The sequence below is a fragment of the Microtus pennsylvanicus genome, chromosome 2, assembly GCF_037038515.1.
Source record: "Microtus pennsylvanicus isolate mMicPen1 chromosome 2, mMicPen1.hap1, whole genome shotgun sequence".
Lineage (NCBI taxonomy): Eukaryota > Metazoa > Chordata > Mammalia > Rodentia > Cricetidae > Microtus > Microtus pennsylvanicus.
In genome coordinates, this window is record NC_134580.1 from 113,277,685 (window position 1) to 113,295,762 (window position 18,078).

At 40.3% G+C, this 18,078-nt stretch overlaps 1 protein-coding gene across 2 annotated transcripts in view; it reads left to right on the top strand.

Annotated features, from left to right (window-relative positions):
• Window positions 1–18,078, top strand: part of Plcb1 (phospholipase C beta 1) — a 678,563-nt gene that overhangs the window by 445,923 nt on the left and 214,562 nt on the right. For both annotated transcript variants that reach the window (XM_075962281.1, XM_075962280.1), the window contains exons 5-7: window positions 13,519–13,598; window positions 15,310–15,363; window positions 16,339–16,414. In XM_075962281.1, coding sequence (XP_075818396.1) covers window positions 13,519–13,598; window positions 15,310–15,363; window positions 16,339–16,414 — 210 coding nt within the window. The remainder of the gene's footprint in view (window positions 1–13,518; window positions 13,599–15,309; window positions 15,364–16,338; window positions 16,415–18,078) is intronic.

The following is an 18,078-nucleotide window of genomic DNA, read 5'->3' on the forward strand; positions in this document are numbered from 1 at the left end:
TGCCTTGGTACACCTTTGAAAAGGAAGCACGCCCATATACCTATCACCCAGACTTAAAACCAACAGATAAAATCCAGCATCATCAGGATCCCCAGCATCTACCTTCTAACAGTTCAGATTTGGGCTTTTTACATTTATCTATTTTACCTGTATTCAAAAATTTGTAAATGGCTTCATAGAATGTAGCCATTTTGGCAGAGTGGTGGTGGTACACACCTTTAATCCCAGCACGTGGGAGGCAGAAGCACGCAGATCTCTGTGAGTTCAAGGCCATCCTGGTCTACAAGAGCTAGTTCCAGGACAGGCTCCAAAGCTACAGAGAAATCCTGCCTCAAAAAACAAAAACAAACAAACAAAAAAAAAAGTAGCCATTTTTGTCTGTATTCTGTCTCTACAGATTTACTAGTTCAGTTTTTTTTTTCTGTTTTATGAGTAGATTTCATTAATTTTCTTTGTTACTTAGTAGTCTGTACTTTCTGCTATAGTTGACAGAGAGTTCCTAAATTTAGGGCTATTACAATAGTGAAGCCATACAGCTGCCTTGTCTGGGGGCATACACTGTAAGGTATAATTACATAGATTGTTTTATGTTCTGCCTTAATAGATATGGTCAATTTCTAGCTGCATTTTTAAACGTTATTACAGAGAGGGAGAGAGAGAGAGAGAGAGAGAGAGAGAGAGAGAGAGAGAGAGAGAGAGAGAGAGAGAGAGAGAGAGAGAGAGAGAGAATGTGCTCTCCGAAACACAGTCTGTGCACTGAACATCAGTCTTAATTATCTCCACTTTCAAAGTAGAACCTCTGCCACTCTGTTGTGGAGAATTTAACTCACTTATTTGAAGATTATGATGTAAGATTTCCTGGAAACTTGCCTAACTTCATCCACATCAGCTGTTTGCCCACCACTCTGGCAGCATCCAAGCTTTCTGTCCCTTCTCATTAGAAGTTCATTAGTTCCCACACCTCTCCCTCACCTTCTTTCTCCACAATGTTTCATCCAAGCCCTTGACAGAATTTGGTGATTGTCAACTACCTGCTTTTCTAGAAACTTCTCTTTCCTGTCCAGTTCTTCCTGTCTTCCTGCATAAGGTCTAGGACTCCCTTGAGATTCCCTGTCTCCTTTTCCAGCCAGAGATCTCAAGGAAATCTCATACAATTCTCTCAGTTTTGCCAAAAATAATATCATGCCTTCTGCTGCATTTATTATTCTGGAGTTTCCTGCTGGTGTGTTTAATGCAATGCCCTAGATATGTGAGCCGGGGAGAACAAAACAGCACAGCTAGGTCACTCTTGGGATATAAGAATCTAGTTCAGTATTGGCATGTCATAGATAGATGGCAAAGGACTGTCGTTCAGGGTTGGAGAAAGAATGAAAGAAAGAGGGAAGTGGAGATAAAGGAAAGAAGGCATTTGAACTGTTGAGAACAACGGGTAGATCACATAAGATGCCAAAGCCCTGGAGGCTTTGAGCATCATGGACTCCAGTTGTCTCATCCTTCAGAGTAGATGAAGCTGAGGTTCCTCTATTGGATGGCTGTTTCCAGCTTCCTCCCATTGAATGTTCCTATGATTTTCTGTCCATAACTTGCAAATATTCTGAGTAGGAGGACATAGTCAGTATTGATGACAATGACTTTCTGTTTTTCTAATTGTCCCCAAACTCAACCTGTTCCTACTAAGAACCCTTGTTCCTGCTGCCTGTATACCCATCAATCACTATGCACTTTTTAAAATATGAAAGTCAGCTTCTGCTTCCGAGAAGTTGACATCTTCGATTTGAAGAAATGAGAGAAGTACACAGGGAAGGGACTTTTGATTGTTTTGGTTAAGAAGAAAAATTAGCCAGGCGTAGAGATACACACCTAAAATCCTAGCACTTGGTAAGCTAAGATAGAGAGTAGACATAAGTTCAAGACCTGAACTACAATAACAAACAAGTAAATACAAGAAGAAGGAGAAGGAAAAGGAGAAGGACAATTGCAACCAATGAAGTGAAGCTGGAAATTGAGGAGGAACAATTGAAGAGACCTGTCAAGCAAGTTCTGGGCCATTCTTACTTTAATACTTGATACATAAAATGTTTTGAAATTTTTCATTGACATTCTTCAAAATTAATAGTAGTATATGTTTTAAACTAATCCCCAAAGACCAAAGTCATATTTTTGTTGTGGGGACATTTACACTGAGGTAAAGATTTGCAAACACTAATATATATTCTCTTCAAAATATATAGATTGTTTTCATTTCAGGGCCAATTTGTGATAAATAGTCAATAACTCAAACTTCGAATTTTCTTTAAATAAAAAATAATAAAGAAAAAAGAAAACGTGCCATAAGTGATATTCCACAATCTTTTTAGGGATATGAGGGACTCTGTATGTGACTTTGTTACAGGTGGCACATATGACTGCTGGGAAAGATGACATAAAAACTATTTATTGTAGGTTATGAGGTTTTCATTCTTTGTCACTCCTGATCCCCTTGTTTAAACTGCCCATGCCTACACTGTCTTCAGCTCTCTCTTACCAACCATAACACAGGCCAGGCTCAGTCCCCTGCACTCTTTGATAGTCCCTAGAAAATACAATTTTCCCCACAGTCTTTGCCTAAGATTTGTAGGAGATTAATAATCAGATAAATCCTGAATTTTTACATTGTGAAAATGTCACCCACATAGAACACTCTTACAAAAGTTTAAAGACTCAGAAGTCAGAAGAGAGAGATTCATAATAAGAGGAGAAAGGGCAACTTGGACTCTGTCTCTTTTCTATCTACAGAAAAGTCTCAGCAGCTGTCATTCCGGGACTATGGAGAAAAGCACTTCTTGCCTTCTGTCCTGAAAGTCTCTTTTCTGGATGTGTTAAACATGAGCTGTTTAGAGCCAGTCAGGATTCCACATAGAGGCACATGAGCGAGAGTGAAGGGAAAATATAAACCTGGTTCCATAAATGATTATGCTGTTTGGTTGTGAGTTATCATGTGTGCAAATCCTGCCAGCTGCAAAAATGCAGGACAGAAAGCTAGCTCAGTGGTGGCATCTCTCCTGCACCACTGGGTGCAGAGTCAAGCGATTTCTTCCCCACCCCTTGGCATCTCTGGCTTCAGAGGCTTGGTAGCTGAGGATGCCCTGAATGTGTTCTCTTGGACCCAGGACTTAAAGCAGACATGCTGATACAGAAAAGAGAACATATTTAAAACAAAGCGAAATGGTATTCTACATCGGTAGTAGGAAAAGACAAGACCTCCTGAGTAAATTGGGAGCATAGGGACCTTGGGTGAGAGTTGAAGGGCACGAGAGGCAAGGAGGGGAGCAGAGAAGAATGTAGAGCTCAATGAAAATCAATTAAAAAATATGAAAAAAGAATTTAAAATTAATAATAATAGAAAGGACAGGAGGGGGAGCAGAAGAAGAGAAAGAAGAAAAAAAGGAGGGAGGAAAGAAGAGAAAAGAAAGAGTCACTGTTTGGTTTTGGAGGAAGAAGGACTCAAAGACAATCTGACTTTTTCTTATGTTTCCCTCCACATGTAAAGTTCTGGAGAAAAACAATTGTTTGGCCCCCTTTGAGAGAGGCTGATGGTTCTACCTTGATATCAGTCACTGTTTTGAGGAGCTAGCCAAGTGCTCCCTATGAGTAATCTATTCATCACTAAAGATAAAAAGAAGTGTTTGAAAATAATATACTAGTAGTTTTTCCTGTAGTTTACACTAATATCCACTGATTTAACAAATGTTTAATTGCCCACTGTTGGTCAGATACTGTTTTGAGGGCTAAAGTTAGAGAAATAACGAAGCATTAGAATAGGGAGTAGATGGGGAGCAAAACTCATCAGGACAAGTGAAATGTAGCAAGGACACACACACACACACACACACACACACACACACACACCGTACACACACGAGGTGAATAACCGAATAAAAACAGACAAATTTCTAACCACTTCATTCCTTCCTCCTCCTTGTGAAGAGTAATTTATAGCCAGTTACTTCTAGTGACACAAATCTTAAGAGTTTATCTTTTAAGAAAGTGAGCAAAGTCTTTAGAAAGAACTGTAGTTTGTAGCACAGGAGTTAGGGAGCCAAGGTACTTGAAAGCAAAAAGTAGCCTGTAAAGGTAATAGTTTCTATCTGTATATATTTTTTCTTATGTTTTATCATAATATCAGGATGCATGAAGGTAAATAGTCTCTGGAATTGATAGATCCAAGCTAATAAGATCAATGCCCCTGGCGGTCTCCTCACTTCAAGATATTTCCTCATCCCTAGCCATCCATGTATTTTCAGTAACACCTACATCAGGAAGTCACATTTTCTCCAGAAACCCCAACTTCTACTTCCCTACGACTGCCCATGTGTAATGGGAGACATTAGAGCTAAGTAAGTTGCGGCATTGGTTTATAAGTTGGATGTACAGCTAGTATAGGTGAGAGTTAGCCCAGAGTGTAGAAGGAGAACTCTTAGTACCAAACTCCACAGCTCAAGTGTGGCAAACAGAAACTTTAAAACCCAGTGCAAAAACCTTCAAAATCATCTAGAAGAGAGTTCAACATTATGAAAATAAATGAAGTGTTCAAAGTCAAAGGCAGAGAATGGCTCTCATGGAGAAGGACCACCAGGGTGCAGATTCCTCCAGAGGAGGACCACCAGGGTGCAGATTCCTCCAGAGGAGGACCACCAGGGTGCAGATTCCTCCAAAGGAGGACCACCAGGGTGCAGATTCCTCCAGAGGAGGACCACCAGGGTGCAGATTCCTCCAGAGGAGGATCACCAGGGTGCAGATTCCTACAGAGGAGGACCACCTGGATGCAGCTTCCTACAGAGGAGGACCACCTGGATGCAGATTCCTACAGAGGAGGACCACCTGGATGCAGATTCCTACAGAGGAGGACCACAAGGAGGCAGATTCCTATAGAGGAGGACCACCTGGATCTAGACATCTACCAAGGGCCAAGCCCCTCCTCATTTCAAGGAAAAGAAACCAATTTGCTAGTGGGTTTAAAATAAAGTTGGGAGGTATAATTAAGGTATTTAAAACAAATTGATTTCCAAATGAGAGAATTACATTTTAGCAGAATCCCGTCATTATGTTGTAAGTTAATGAGGAACAACCTGTGCGTACTTACAACTCAATTTTGAAGGAATGCCGTTTTAATTCTGTCACACGTTTCAGGTTAGCGAATACGCAGTGCCACTTAACTCCCAAGAAGCAGCGATTGCTCCCTGTTTCCTTCTTGGCGTTCCTCTCACTATGAAATTAGCTGCAGTTTTTGTTTTTTTTTTAATCTTTCTGTTTTAATACCTTCAAATAGAATTTTTTTAAAAAAAATAAGCGGGACTAAATAGCTACTAGAATAGCAGAACCTTCTTAATACACATTTACCATCTACAGAGCACAGTACTGAGTCAGCCGCAGGCAAAATGATTAGCATCAGGCTATCAGGATTAGACTAATAGCAAACATTTTCATAAAAGTGACAGTAGGCTGTGGGAGGGGCACTATCCCTAGAATATACCAGGTTGACTTGGAGCCGTAGGTGTGGCTCTTTGGGGGTTTTACACACCGGGAATGAGTCGGGAAGCTAGCTAGAGAGAAGTACCAGCACTGGCACTCTTGCTGTCACCACCACTGCCACCACCACCACCGCTGCCACCACCACCCAGCTGACTCAAAAAATACCCTAGAAGCTCACAGTGACAGCACAGACCTCTCCTTGTCTTCCTTCAACAGGTACATGTACCTGTATTTTTGCTTCTACCTCTTTTTGGGGGGAATATCTTAGTCCATTTTTTGGCTTTGCAGCCAGATAATTGAGAGTTGATCATTGCAAAAGACAAATGTTTATTTAACTGAACATGTTCTGAAGTTTTGAAGTTCAAGACTAAAGTCACATATCTGACCAGGACCCTAGGCTGTCACATAAAAGACAAGCAGGTTCATGTGGAAGAGACAGAACAGGAGAGGTGCCACACTTTTTAATATCTCACTCTGTGTCCCATGTCACTAATTCAACCCCAAGAGAATGAGGACACCCTCACACTCTCAAGATTTAACATAAACCCTGAGAATACCATTAACCTTCTGGCCTACTCACATCTTGATGGCCCCATCACCCAATTTCACAAGGGCAATTAAAGTTCAGCATGAGTTTCAGAGGGGACAAAACATATTCAATCCATAGAAAAGGGTTTTTTTTTACACTATCCTCTTCAAGATAAACTTGAGTCTGACGTCACTGCATTGAACTTTCCCTGTATGTCAGACAAACGTTTCTAAGAAGTCTAGCATTCTACTAGACCTAACACCCAAACAGACCTAAGTGTGGAGCTTTGCATATGTAGTTCACTGCCAGACATGCACAGTGATTTCCTAGACCTTCTGAGTATTATTTAGCACAGCGCTGCTTTACTTGACTGCAGAAAAGTGGTTGGACATGAGTTCTTTATGATATAGCCAAAGCATAAAGCAAGGCATGGAGCAGGCCATTGCTGCCAGGACAGAGGCTCCAAATCAACATGAAACTTCTTATACTTGGATGTTACACTCAGCTCTCCTAACTTTCTAAAATCCCATTCCAACATAGTTTGCATTACAATAAGAAACATACAAAACCAACTCACCAACCCTGTAGCCAAAAGTGATGCTCAAAACTTAAAACTATAGGGGAGACATAGGGATTAACTTCCAAAGACAGGACCTCGAAGGCATGGAAGTGTTTTTCTTTTACACTTTGTATTGCACAGTCTAACTCAACAACTAAGAATTTATCACTCAGTTTGTAAAAACAATCAGATATGAATGATGAGAACCATGTAAGGGATGACACACAGCCTTGTCTCAGGGCTCTTGAACAAAATTCAATGTTTTCTACACCCCCTCCTTCTGCATGTTGCTTCACCTAGCTCAGGATTTGGCCTCTGATTCATTATAAGATTCTGACTTGAGCTGGGCAGTGGTGGCGCACGCCTTTAATCCCAGCAATCAGGAGGCAGAGGCAGGCGGATCTCTGTGAGCTTGAGGCCAGCCTGGTCTACAAGAGCTAGTTCCAGGACAGGCTCCAAAACTACAGAGAAACACTGTTTTGAAAAAAAAAAATATTCTGACTTGAACTGATTGTCCTCAAAGGTAGGTCTACTAGACCAGAGTCAGGACTGTTCTAGGAAAGGTAAAGAAATCAGGCAGATTCTCTGTGGTGACGGGAGCCACCACCTATGACAGCTTGGTGCAGTTCGGGCCATAGGCAAGAGCTCGTGGGTAGGGAAAGGAATCATGTCATCTAGAAAAAGGATTGATTGCAAATTTATTGCAAAAGCAGTAAAGAACATGCCTTGATTTCCCATTCGATTCTTGATGGTTTTGGTTTATTAATGCATTTATTCTTCAGCAATTTGCCCAGGTATACTTCAATTACAATAAATAACTCAATGTCCTTAATCAATCTTCTATTCCCCAAGTTAGCTTGAGTTGTACATTTTCCAATTGTAGCCTATAGCCATTTAAAAATAATGATGTATCTTTCATTGATTTTTACATCAGCTGAGCATTGTAATGTTTGTGTCTCAACACTGATATTACTGAACCCTAGTATAATTTTTGTTTGGGATTTGTTGTAGTGGGGGGGATGACAGTCTTGGAGTTTTGTGGTTGACAGTCATTACACTTTGTGTATAAGATGAAAATAGGAAAATTTTGATGATAAGATCTAAGACCTGCTTTATGGGAGTATGTACTGACTTGTAATTCTGTATGTATATAATGATATAATGTACTGTTTATATGCATGTATGTGTAAACAGGGAGATACTCAGAGACCTTCCAGATTATTTTCACTTCCTCAAAGAGCATTTTGAATGAATATGTACTTCCGGAAGAGGGTACACGTTGCCTTTCCATGTGATTTGACCACATTAGTATTAAGCTAAAGCCATTCCCTTGGAAACTGAGAGGCCATGATGCCATGGGATCCAGTTGCAACAGGCAACCACTGAGTACTTCTGGCTCTACAGACAGCAGTGGCACCAAAACTGATGTATGTGTTTGAGCTCAGTTCTCTACAAACCCACTTCTCTACACCTTTTAAAAAACAATGAAGAGAAAGGGGGCTTGAAAATGTAAGTGTGTGTTTAGAGAGAGTTAAGAGCACTGGCTTCATTGCAGAGGCCAATATATATATATATATATGAAATTTGAAAAACTTTTAAAAAAACATAATAGCTACCAAATATATAAAGAAATGCTCTACTACATTGGTAAGTCAGGACGTCAATGAAAACTACTGCAGGATTTCATATGGTGTCAGTTAGGTTTGAACAACTTTCCTGAATGTCTCATAACAGCAGAAGGCTTTGTTTTAATGCAAGCAATGCACTGCCAGAAGTAATGCACAGGACCACTTCACTGACCAAATAATACTGATGAAAATGCCAGATTCCTAGAATTCTGTAGGCACTTCACAGTAAAGGTTCAGCTACCTCCTAAAATAAAATTAATCACTAAACAAACAGTTTAAAAGAAATAAGCATAACTATCCATCATAAAAATAGAGATTCTCAAATTATACATTCTTGCAGTAGAGGAATATGGGAGTTAAAATGAACTAGATCTATGTGCAGCAGTCTTGTTTTAAAGAAATAATATTGATTGCAAACAGAAACTCATACACTGAATTTCAAACATAGAAGGGGCCATAGTAAGAGGTAACAAACCTTGTCTAGGAGGGGCTGAATGGTATTGACATTTCATAGGGGCGGGGCTGTTACAAATAGCCACTATTCCATAATTGCATGAGCACAGCCACAAACAGTGAAGAAATGAGAAGTCTGTCTCTGTTCCAGTAACACTTAGTGAATAAAACAGAGGACATGCCGACAACATCTTTATCCTAACACTTGGGAGACAAAGACAGGGAGATCTCTGAGAGTTCGAGGCCAGCCTCGTCTACAAAGTGAATTCTAGGACACCTAAGGCTACACAGAGGAACCCTGTCTTGGAAAAAACAAACCAAACCAAACAAACAAACACACAAAAACCCCACAAAAAACATAGCAAAAAAAATAGACAAAAGGCTAGATTAAGCCTTCAGGTCCCAGTCTACTGAGCCTGAACTACACCACCCTTATCTGAATGCCATATAAAAATAGATGCAGTGTTGATTTTTACCTTTCAAACTGGAGCTTACTGCTGAAAGAGAAGTAGGGAGAACATAGGGAAGAACCGATTATAATTGTATTGCAACAGTTTGCAATGTTTTAAGTATTAAGAAATATAATTAAAGAACTGAAACAAAATTTTAATGTTTGTCAAATTTGGATTGGTAGATATATGTACTAGTTACATCAGTCCATGTATTTTATATGTATAAAAAATGAACTACTGAAAAATGAAAGGTAAATACATCAGAACATTTAAAATAACATGAATCAGAAGAGTAGAAAGCAGAAACATTGGCAAGAATGACATTTCTTTCCAAAGACAGTCTTTGTATGTTTACTCTTCTTAGCCAGAAGCTGAATTAGCCCTGGAGAATGCCTTTCTGTTCTCAGAACTGGGAGCATTTAACTGAACTACTGCATGGATGGTTTTTGGATGAAGGACAGAGATGAATCATGTCAGGGCTGAATCTTTCTCTTTATTCTCTGTACATGAACTAAAGGAAATTTGAGTTGAGTTGGTGCCCATCTCCATCAGGGCTGCCAGACGTCAGCCCTGCATTTTGTGGCTGGCCTCCTACTCTCCCCATTAGATCATTTCTTGTTTCTCCTCTACTTCATTCACTTCATCCTTGTAAGGTAGTTAGTGCTTGGCTCCAGAGGCAAACCTGGGTTCAAAATCCAAGTGTCCCTAGCTCTCTGGGCCCACCTTATGCATCAACTTTTTCATCTGCTAAATGTGCTGTTACCAATAGGCTGTCCTTTCTGAGTTCATTATGAGATCTATGAGTTAGATATTCATAAAACGTTTACAAGATAGCCTGGCCATAGGAAGTTATAAATTGAATGTATGAATTAAATGTAGTTCCGTGGGTTTATGTATCTGTTTAATTGTGTAGATTAGCTATCCTGGAATTGTCTAGAACAGGACAATGGTGAGGCCAACATCTAAAAGTTCAGGCTTAAAGTCCAAGAAACCAGTGATCTGTTCCCAAGTGACTATATTAGCCCCAGGGCAAATTATAAATGCTGCGGATCCATGAGTCCTTTCTGTAAAATGAAGATAATAGCTACCCATCTCCTAGAAAAGTACTGTGTGAGCCTGTTGCTGGATACAAGGGACTCCCTTCAGAACATGGTAAATATCCAGTCGTCAGCAGTGTAATGGATACTCGTGACTGATGAGTATTCGGAGTAGTAAGCAAACACATGAAATCATGTCACAAATTTCAGAACTTCAATAGCTTTGTGAAGTAGTAGGCAAACTATCTTTGAATCTGTCTAAATTGCCATCTGAGATGGGAGGGAATGGAGAAGGAATAGAAGCAGGAGCCTTGAAACTTCAGCACACTTCCACTGCCGTTGATCTTTAGAGTTGTCTTCTCAGGTTAAGTCTTTGTTCCAAGGGAAAGTTTAAACCCGAAACAGGAAACGCCCTTTGAGAAATTTCAGGATTTACATAGCTGGGGCTAAACCAAGTTGAGTGACTGTCAATACTTGGTTTCTGATAGGAAAAGAACAGGTCTTCAGTACCAAAGACACTACCCTCCTCAGGCCATAGTAGCCAAGGCTCAGCACTGGATTTATGAAACAAGCTTCCAGTAAAATCCATTGATCCCACAGCGAAGCATGTTCCAAATTCTCATGATGAGTTTTGGTTTGAAGTCCAAGAAACCAGTAATCTGACCCCAAGCGGTGATTCTTATTTTCTTCTACTTCATTATACTCTGTCCCCCTTCTCTCCAGCCATACTGTTCCTGACACAGCTGCGAGGTCTTTGGGGGCTATTCAAAACTCAACAGCCCCGAATCATCTATTTATTTGCTCGAGAAGGGAATAAACAAAGACTGGGCTAAAGCTTCCTGGACCAGATCCTGGACTGCCTTGCCATTCATCTGGCTGCTTTTGACCCAGCTGTATGTTTAGATGTTGATATGCATAAAACACATAAAGATTTCCTGGATATGTTTAGATTCTGATGCAGTGTGGAACCTGAAATCGACATTTTTAACAAGCTTTCTAGGGTGCGACATGTCCACCCTAGGACATGGCCACTCATGTCGTGGTACAGCAAAGACCTTGCCCAGAAACTTCTAAGTGATGCAGAATCTCTTTCTACTCCTCAGCTCTACAGAAGGAGAAGATGCTCTTCAGCAAAACCCTGATGCAAATGCATGTGAAACTTGAGAAATGTTGTCCATATATGGACCAGCTACCCCAGAGCTTAGTTATATATTTCTTTCTTGTACAAGGTGGCTACTGATGTTACTCAACAATCCTAAAACACTAGTTACTACATGGGGAAAGATTCTAGCGAGGCACTGACCATGTTCTTTCTTGTTCTACTTAACACTGTCAACAGGAGGTCTTTGCTGACTGCTCCCTTGAATGCTACAATGCACTTTGATAAAAGGAGACCAGAGTGCCCGAGGCTTTCTCTTTCTCTTCTTGTAGCCATCACCAAAACTAAGAACAATCATTATTCCACACCTACACTCCTCACCTCTCAGCACATTCAGCTCTAAGCTGCCCTCTGCACAGGGTGAGATCCAAACATTGTTGGTTTTGCTGGGACCTTGCTTGGTTCCACCCTTCTAGCTCCTCTCTGACTGTCCCAGTTTCCTACTCTAATGTTATCATGGAACACTGTAATAAGCCCCATCCTTATAAAACCCCATCTCAGGATTTGCTTCTGGGCAACCCAAAGTAAGATGTGCTAGTTTCTTCTGCAAAGGGGCCATAGAGCGACCAATAGATCTAGAAGACTGGTGCTGACCAATCAGCAGCCACAGCTGCCAGAAATGCCTCGGATTCTGAAATTTTTTCCATTTGTTTTTTACAATCTAACGAGAAATCTTGAGGATAGAATTCAAGTCTAAACATGAAACCAATTTATGTTTCACAATTATCTTCTATATATAATATGAAGGTAATTTTTATATATTTTTATTTTTAAATCTATATTTAGACTGACCAATTACATGAAGTTGTGTGAATTTTTCTTACTGTAATTTCCCACAGGTGCTTAAACAGGTAAAATAGTGAAATGAGTCAAATATCTTAGTAAAATTAATTTTATGTACTTTTTCCTTTTGTTATATTTGGCTACTAGAAAACTCTAATTTCCATTTGACTCACATTATATTTTTATTAAACATAATGGAAGACTTAGGTTTTTAGCCAAAAGCATCAAACTAAAATTAAATTTCCAGAAATGTTTTTATTTCTTTTTGTATTTGGTATGAAATTATCTCTAAGCCAGTGGTTCTCAACCTTCCCATTGGGCGACCCTTTAATACAGTTCCTCATGTTGTGGTGATTCCCCCAACCATAAAATTATCCTGTTGCTACTTCCTAACTGTAACTTTGCTACTGCTATGAATCATAATGTAAATATCTGATATGTAGGACATCCTATATGAGACCCCCCCCAAAGGTTTCACCACACACAGGTTGAAAACAGCTGCTGTAAACAAACCCACTAAACCACGCTAATACTTTCGCTGCTACATAAAGTTGCCATAGAGAAATCCGAAGTTTGAGCTTTTATTCCAGAAAACAATATAAAGGAAACAAAGTTTTAAAACCAGTGGCAATATTTATTGCTTGCTGAAATCATCTAATCTTAGTACAATGGCTTTCTGTGCCATTAATAACATTGTCTTGATGCTGTCCCGTGCACACTTCAAGTTTGGTAGGGGGTGATTTTATCTCCCATAGCTCTCCTGTGCTGTTCCTTTTAGGTCCTCACCACATAACCTACAAAGATCAAAGCATCATCATTCCTCCCCTAACTGCTGCAGCCTCCTGGCTGAGATCTTTGCATGCTCAGCCTCAGATTTCCCCTTTCTTTGTTGTCAGGCAATCCCCCTAGTGCTCAGCCTCATCCCGGCTCCCCTCACTGCCCATCCTGAAAATGGGCTTTTGGTGCTATTACAGTTTCACTTGCTATCTGCGTCTGGCCAAGAATGAGTTAACACTGAGAAAACTCCACTGTATGAGTAGTAAAGTTATAAGTCCTTTTCAGTTCTATTGAAAATAAATTTGCTACATTTTAAACTTTCTGTTATTCTGTATTTGTTTATAATTCTATAAAAAAAAAGTAAAGCCTGTAGAGTTGTTGAAGCACAGCAGTTTTATCAATGAGGAAATTAAAAGACAGAAAAGCATAAGTTCGCTGATACATTTCTTTATTAAAAGATAATCACCCAGATTTGAATTTAGTTATAACCCTTTAAAAAGAAGGACATGGTAGGAAGCTGTTCACATCCAACTTGAATTAATTTGTCTGTCCTCCTCGAAAACAAACTAAAAGCATATTTTATACCTGAATAATATTTAAACTAACTTAAGTGTGACTTATATTTTTCAGGAATGGACAAGTGAAGTTTTCAGCTTGGCAACAAACCTACTGGCTCAGAACATGTCCAGAGACGCGTTTCTGGAGAAAGCGTAAGTCATTCTGATTGTATTGCTAAGGGTGTTGCTTCTTCTGAATCCGTTTCCTTCCTCCTCTGTGAGTCTTTGTTTATGCTGCCTTCGGCTTCTCACATTCATAAACATATATTTCCCTTTGGGATAGGTTGGGGGACAGATTCCTCAACTGTGCAGGCTTGGAAGACTTCCAGGAGAGATGGCTCTTTCTCTCAAGTGTACATCAGGCTAAAGTGGCCTGAACATCAGGGCTTTTGACACACAAGAGAGATACCTCCAAACTCTGGTAGCTGTACTCGGAACACAGAGTTGCTCTTTTCAAAGCACCCTCTGGTGTCTCTTCTTGTGTTCTCTCTTTTAGAACTTCTTGAAGAGACTGAACAGCATATGCCCTTGTTATTCTAGATTCAGAGATCTTGATGGGTACCACAAGAACTTCCTACCTCTTTCATTCAAGGGGTTGGTAACAGAATTCTGGACCTGAGAGACTATTGCACCAAGCAACAAAGGAGAGAGAGAGAACAGAGGGGCAAGCAGAAGGAAAATAAGAGGAGAAAGAGAGAAAATAAGATTAGAAAATCACCCTGGAATTGCAACAGCCTTTCAGAAAATGATTTGACCCAGGAAAACAGTGATGCAGGCCAGAGGAGCAGCAGGGAGATGGGTGTGTTCCTCTGGGTGACTCTGGTGGTTCAGGAGCTTAGAGGACCTTTAACTCAAAACCACAAGCAGAAATATTAGTAGGCTTGTTTCTAATTCACTGAGTATATTTCTCTCTTCCCTCTTGTTCCAGAGCCATACCCATTGCTTTAGATCTCATCCCAGGCACTTTGGATTTTGTTCTTCTGTCAATTTTACTCACAGGCCTTTACTCAAAGGCTTCATTGTGGAATAATCCCTTCTCCTAATTTTCTTACCTTAAGGATCCTCCCAATCTTCCTTTTCCTTTCCTTCCTCCCTCTTTTCTTTTTATCCTGTTTATCTTGCATGCCATCCTTAATCCAACAAACATTTCAAGAACATGTCTTTCTCTACACAGCGTTAATGAATGAGATAGAGAGGGAAATAGGATATTCAAGCTGAGACACAGCATGGTGTGTCTACTAATCGTCGTATGGTCGACTAATCATAATCTACGGCAAATGTCTATTCCAGACGCATGAACCCTGTGAGGGCTGCTGTGGGAATTGTAGCACGTGCATTTTGATGAATGTGCTGTACACAAATCTGGATGTGGGGTCTCTGGGTCACAGTCTATGCAGTGTCCCAAAGCAGCACTTCCTGTTGACACTCCGCTAGCAGTGGTTGAGAGTTGTGTTGCTCTAACTCTCTACCTATGTGTCTGTAGGCTGATGAGAGATAAATCCAGTCCTTCTATCTTTTGTGAATTTCTTATGAACAAATCATGGTATCTAAGCAGGATGTAGATGGATCTCAGGAACTTAACACTAGGGAAAGAAGCCAGACCTGAAACATAACCACATTTTATGTGGGATAAAAACAAGCGAAAATAATCTCTGCTGTTGAAAGATGCCAATGACATGTGGAGATGGACTCCAGAAGAAGGCATGAAGGGAATTCTGGGAAGTGTCTAAAAAGACATTGTCCCATCGTACCAGCCAGGCACCAACCTGGAGATTTTGATAGTTTGGCAAATTCAGCACACTACACATGCATTCTCTTTCCAGTACCTTTTAAAATGATGACTAACTTTTTTCTCTCCCAACAGATATACTAAGCTCAAGCTTCAGGTCACTCCAGAAGGGCGAATTCCTCTCAAAAAGTAAGCTCTGGCCATGTTCACCTGCTCTGTCCCTATGGGTTTGACTTATGTCTTCACCAGGTTGAGCAGGAGCACGGAAATGGCGTGGTAACCCCATCCTGCGTCATGCTAGTCCCACACAAGAACAGCTGACTTCCTCATGATGCTTCCTTGTCATCTCTTGTGGCATCTTTTTTGGGAGAATGCAGGAAGTGGTAGAGGGACTAGGGAAGAAATCACACTGTGTCAATCCCAGAAATCACCTGAGGTTCAGATTTGTTATAGGAGTGAAAACTCTCTAACTTTGGTACCCCTTTGGCCACTATAAGGCAGGGCTCTCAATATCAAGTAGACACCCAAGCCAGGCAGAGAGGGAGCTCAGGTAACAAAGCAGAGCAAGAAGGGGAAGAGAGACACAATGAGAAGTCAGTGTAAGCAAGACGGGAGATCCCTTTACCTTGCAGAAGTGGTGAGCACCAGACTGAGTTTTCTAATGTATCAATCAATAGAGCATACAAATCCAAATCACTGTATTCAATTCCTAGTACTTATTTTTTAAAAAAAAAATGTGACAAAAGAAAGTACATGGTAAAAGTATGTTAGCTGGAAGTCCTTAAGCGTTGCCATGGAAGCCAGCAATGAGCTTCTTCTGTACAGTATACCATTGGAGGCAATGTGTATAACAAGGGACAAGATTGGGAAGACTGGGAGAATCATTTATTTTATGAATTAACATGAAAAATTAGTTAGTCAATAGTTTTCAGTGGGTCATCTCCACTGTCTTGGAATATTTATTTTATATCGGATGCTATAAGTTTTACAAGATATACATAGACCTTGAGAACAGATGCAGACATGTGGAGAAACAGTTAATTTTTTACTATTCTATGATCCTTAACTTTCATTCTGTGTAATAGTTTGCGTTGGGGTCATCTGTGTGTGTAGTGAACCACATCGCCTTTAACGAGCTCTTCTGTGTGTGTTCTCACTCCGCAGCATCTACCGATTGTTTTCAGCAGACCGGAAGCGAGTTGAAACTGCACTAGAGGCTTGTAGTCTTCCATCTTCAAGGGTGAGCATGCTGTCGTTCTACTGTCCCCCCACATAACAGTTCTTAAAAGTTCATACTAAGCGTATACTGCCTAGTAGTTCCTAGACATGGATTGGCACAATTAAAAAAAAAAGGTAAGTGAGATAGGCATGGTGTTACATGTCTATAGCCCCAGAAATCAAGAGGCAAGAGGCAGGAGGATTACTGCAAGTTTGAGGCTAGCCTAGGATACACAACCACTTACAAGCCATCTGGGGTTATGTATCCCAAACATGCCTCAAAAACCAAGCAACTAAGACCAACCAAAAAAGAAGACAAATGAAAAGAAGCATCATTGATTTGTTAATATGTACACTGTGTCTGACCATTGTTAAATTCTCATATCTCTGGTATTTCAGTTCAGAATGACCCTTTGTTGTTATTAGAAAAAATATCTGAGCATATAATTTATATGACGTATAATCATGGTAACAAAATGCCCAATATCTCATAAGTTGGGATGTAGAAGCAAGAAGAATACTATTTCAAGACCAGTGTCAGCCACAGAGAGAGTTCAAAACTAGCCTAGGCTATGTGAGGCTTTGTTTATGGAGGGGTCTAGAGAGATGCACATAGAGGCAAAGACAGGAAGAGGCAGGGTTGGGGGATGGCTGAAGACAGATAGAAAGGAGGGAGGGAAGTCCACTCAATGATATTCTTCTTTTACATTGTCAATTCTCAATGTGATTTGAACACATCATTCACAGTAAACCCATTCTTGTTGCCTCTTGAGATAATATCTATTAATAATGTTAAACTATTATGCTTTAGAGCCATGGTTCTCAACCTGTTCCTGCGAGTGACCCCTCACCCATGTTTCTTTATGTCAGCATGTAGGTTGAGACCCCTTTGGGGGTCAAACGACCCTTTCACAGGGGTCACATATCAGATATCCTGCATATCAGATAATTGCATTATGATTCATGACCGTAGCAGAAGTAGAGTTATGAAGTAGCAATGAAATAATTTTATGTCTGGGGTCACCACAACATGAGGAACTATAGTAAAGGGTCGCAGCACTAGGAAGGTTGAGAACCACTGCTCTAGAAGCATTTCAGACTTCAACTTCTATTTTTAAACCTCTAATTTTAAGACATGTCAGTTACAGGCATAGTTGGTACATAGTAGAAATACTGTTAAACAAATTTAGCACAAATAATCTTTAAGGCTGTGTTCGCAGGTTCTACTGAAAGGGATGCAGATTCAAAACAGTTTGGAGATTTCTCACTGCTCCCAGGAAGAAATCCAGAACACAAAGCCCTCTTTTATTTTCGTTCCTGACTCACAAGACGTTCAGTGTATGGGTTAGCCATTCAGAGGAACCTCTCTTTGTGTCATCTCCATATAGTTCTAAAAGGATGTGTTGCCATTGCTTCTGGGAGAGCAGAGTCTGTTGCATGAACCCTGTATCTCGTGCTTCTGGAGAACTTCATTTCTCTTCGAAACTGCATTCACCTAGTAACTAGGCAACGAGCAAACCCTCGTCTGAATCGCTGGCTATGGTAGGGGACTCAGAGCCTCACTAGCCATGTTCCAGTTACACTGAGTAAGACTAGAAAGCTACTCTTCAGCTCAGCATGTGATGACATTTTAATAAAGGACAGAGCACTACTTAACATCTCTTGTCACCCAATTTTTGTTGCCAG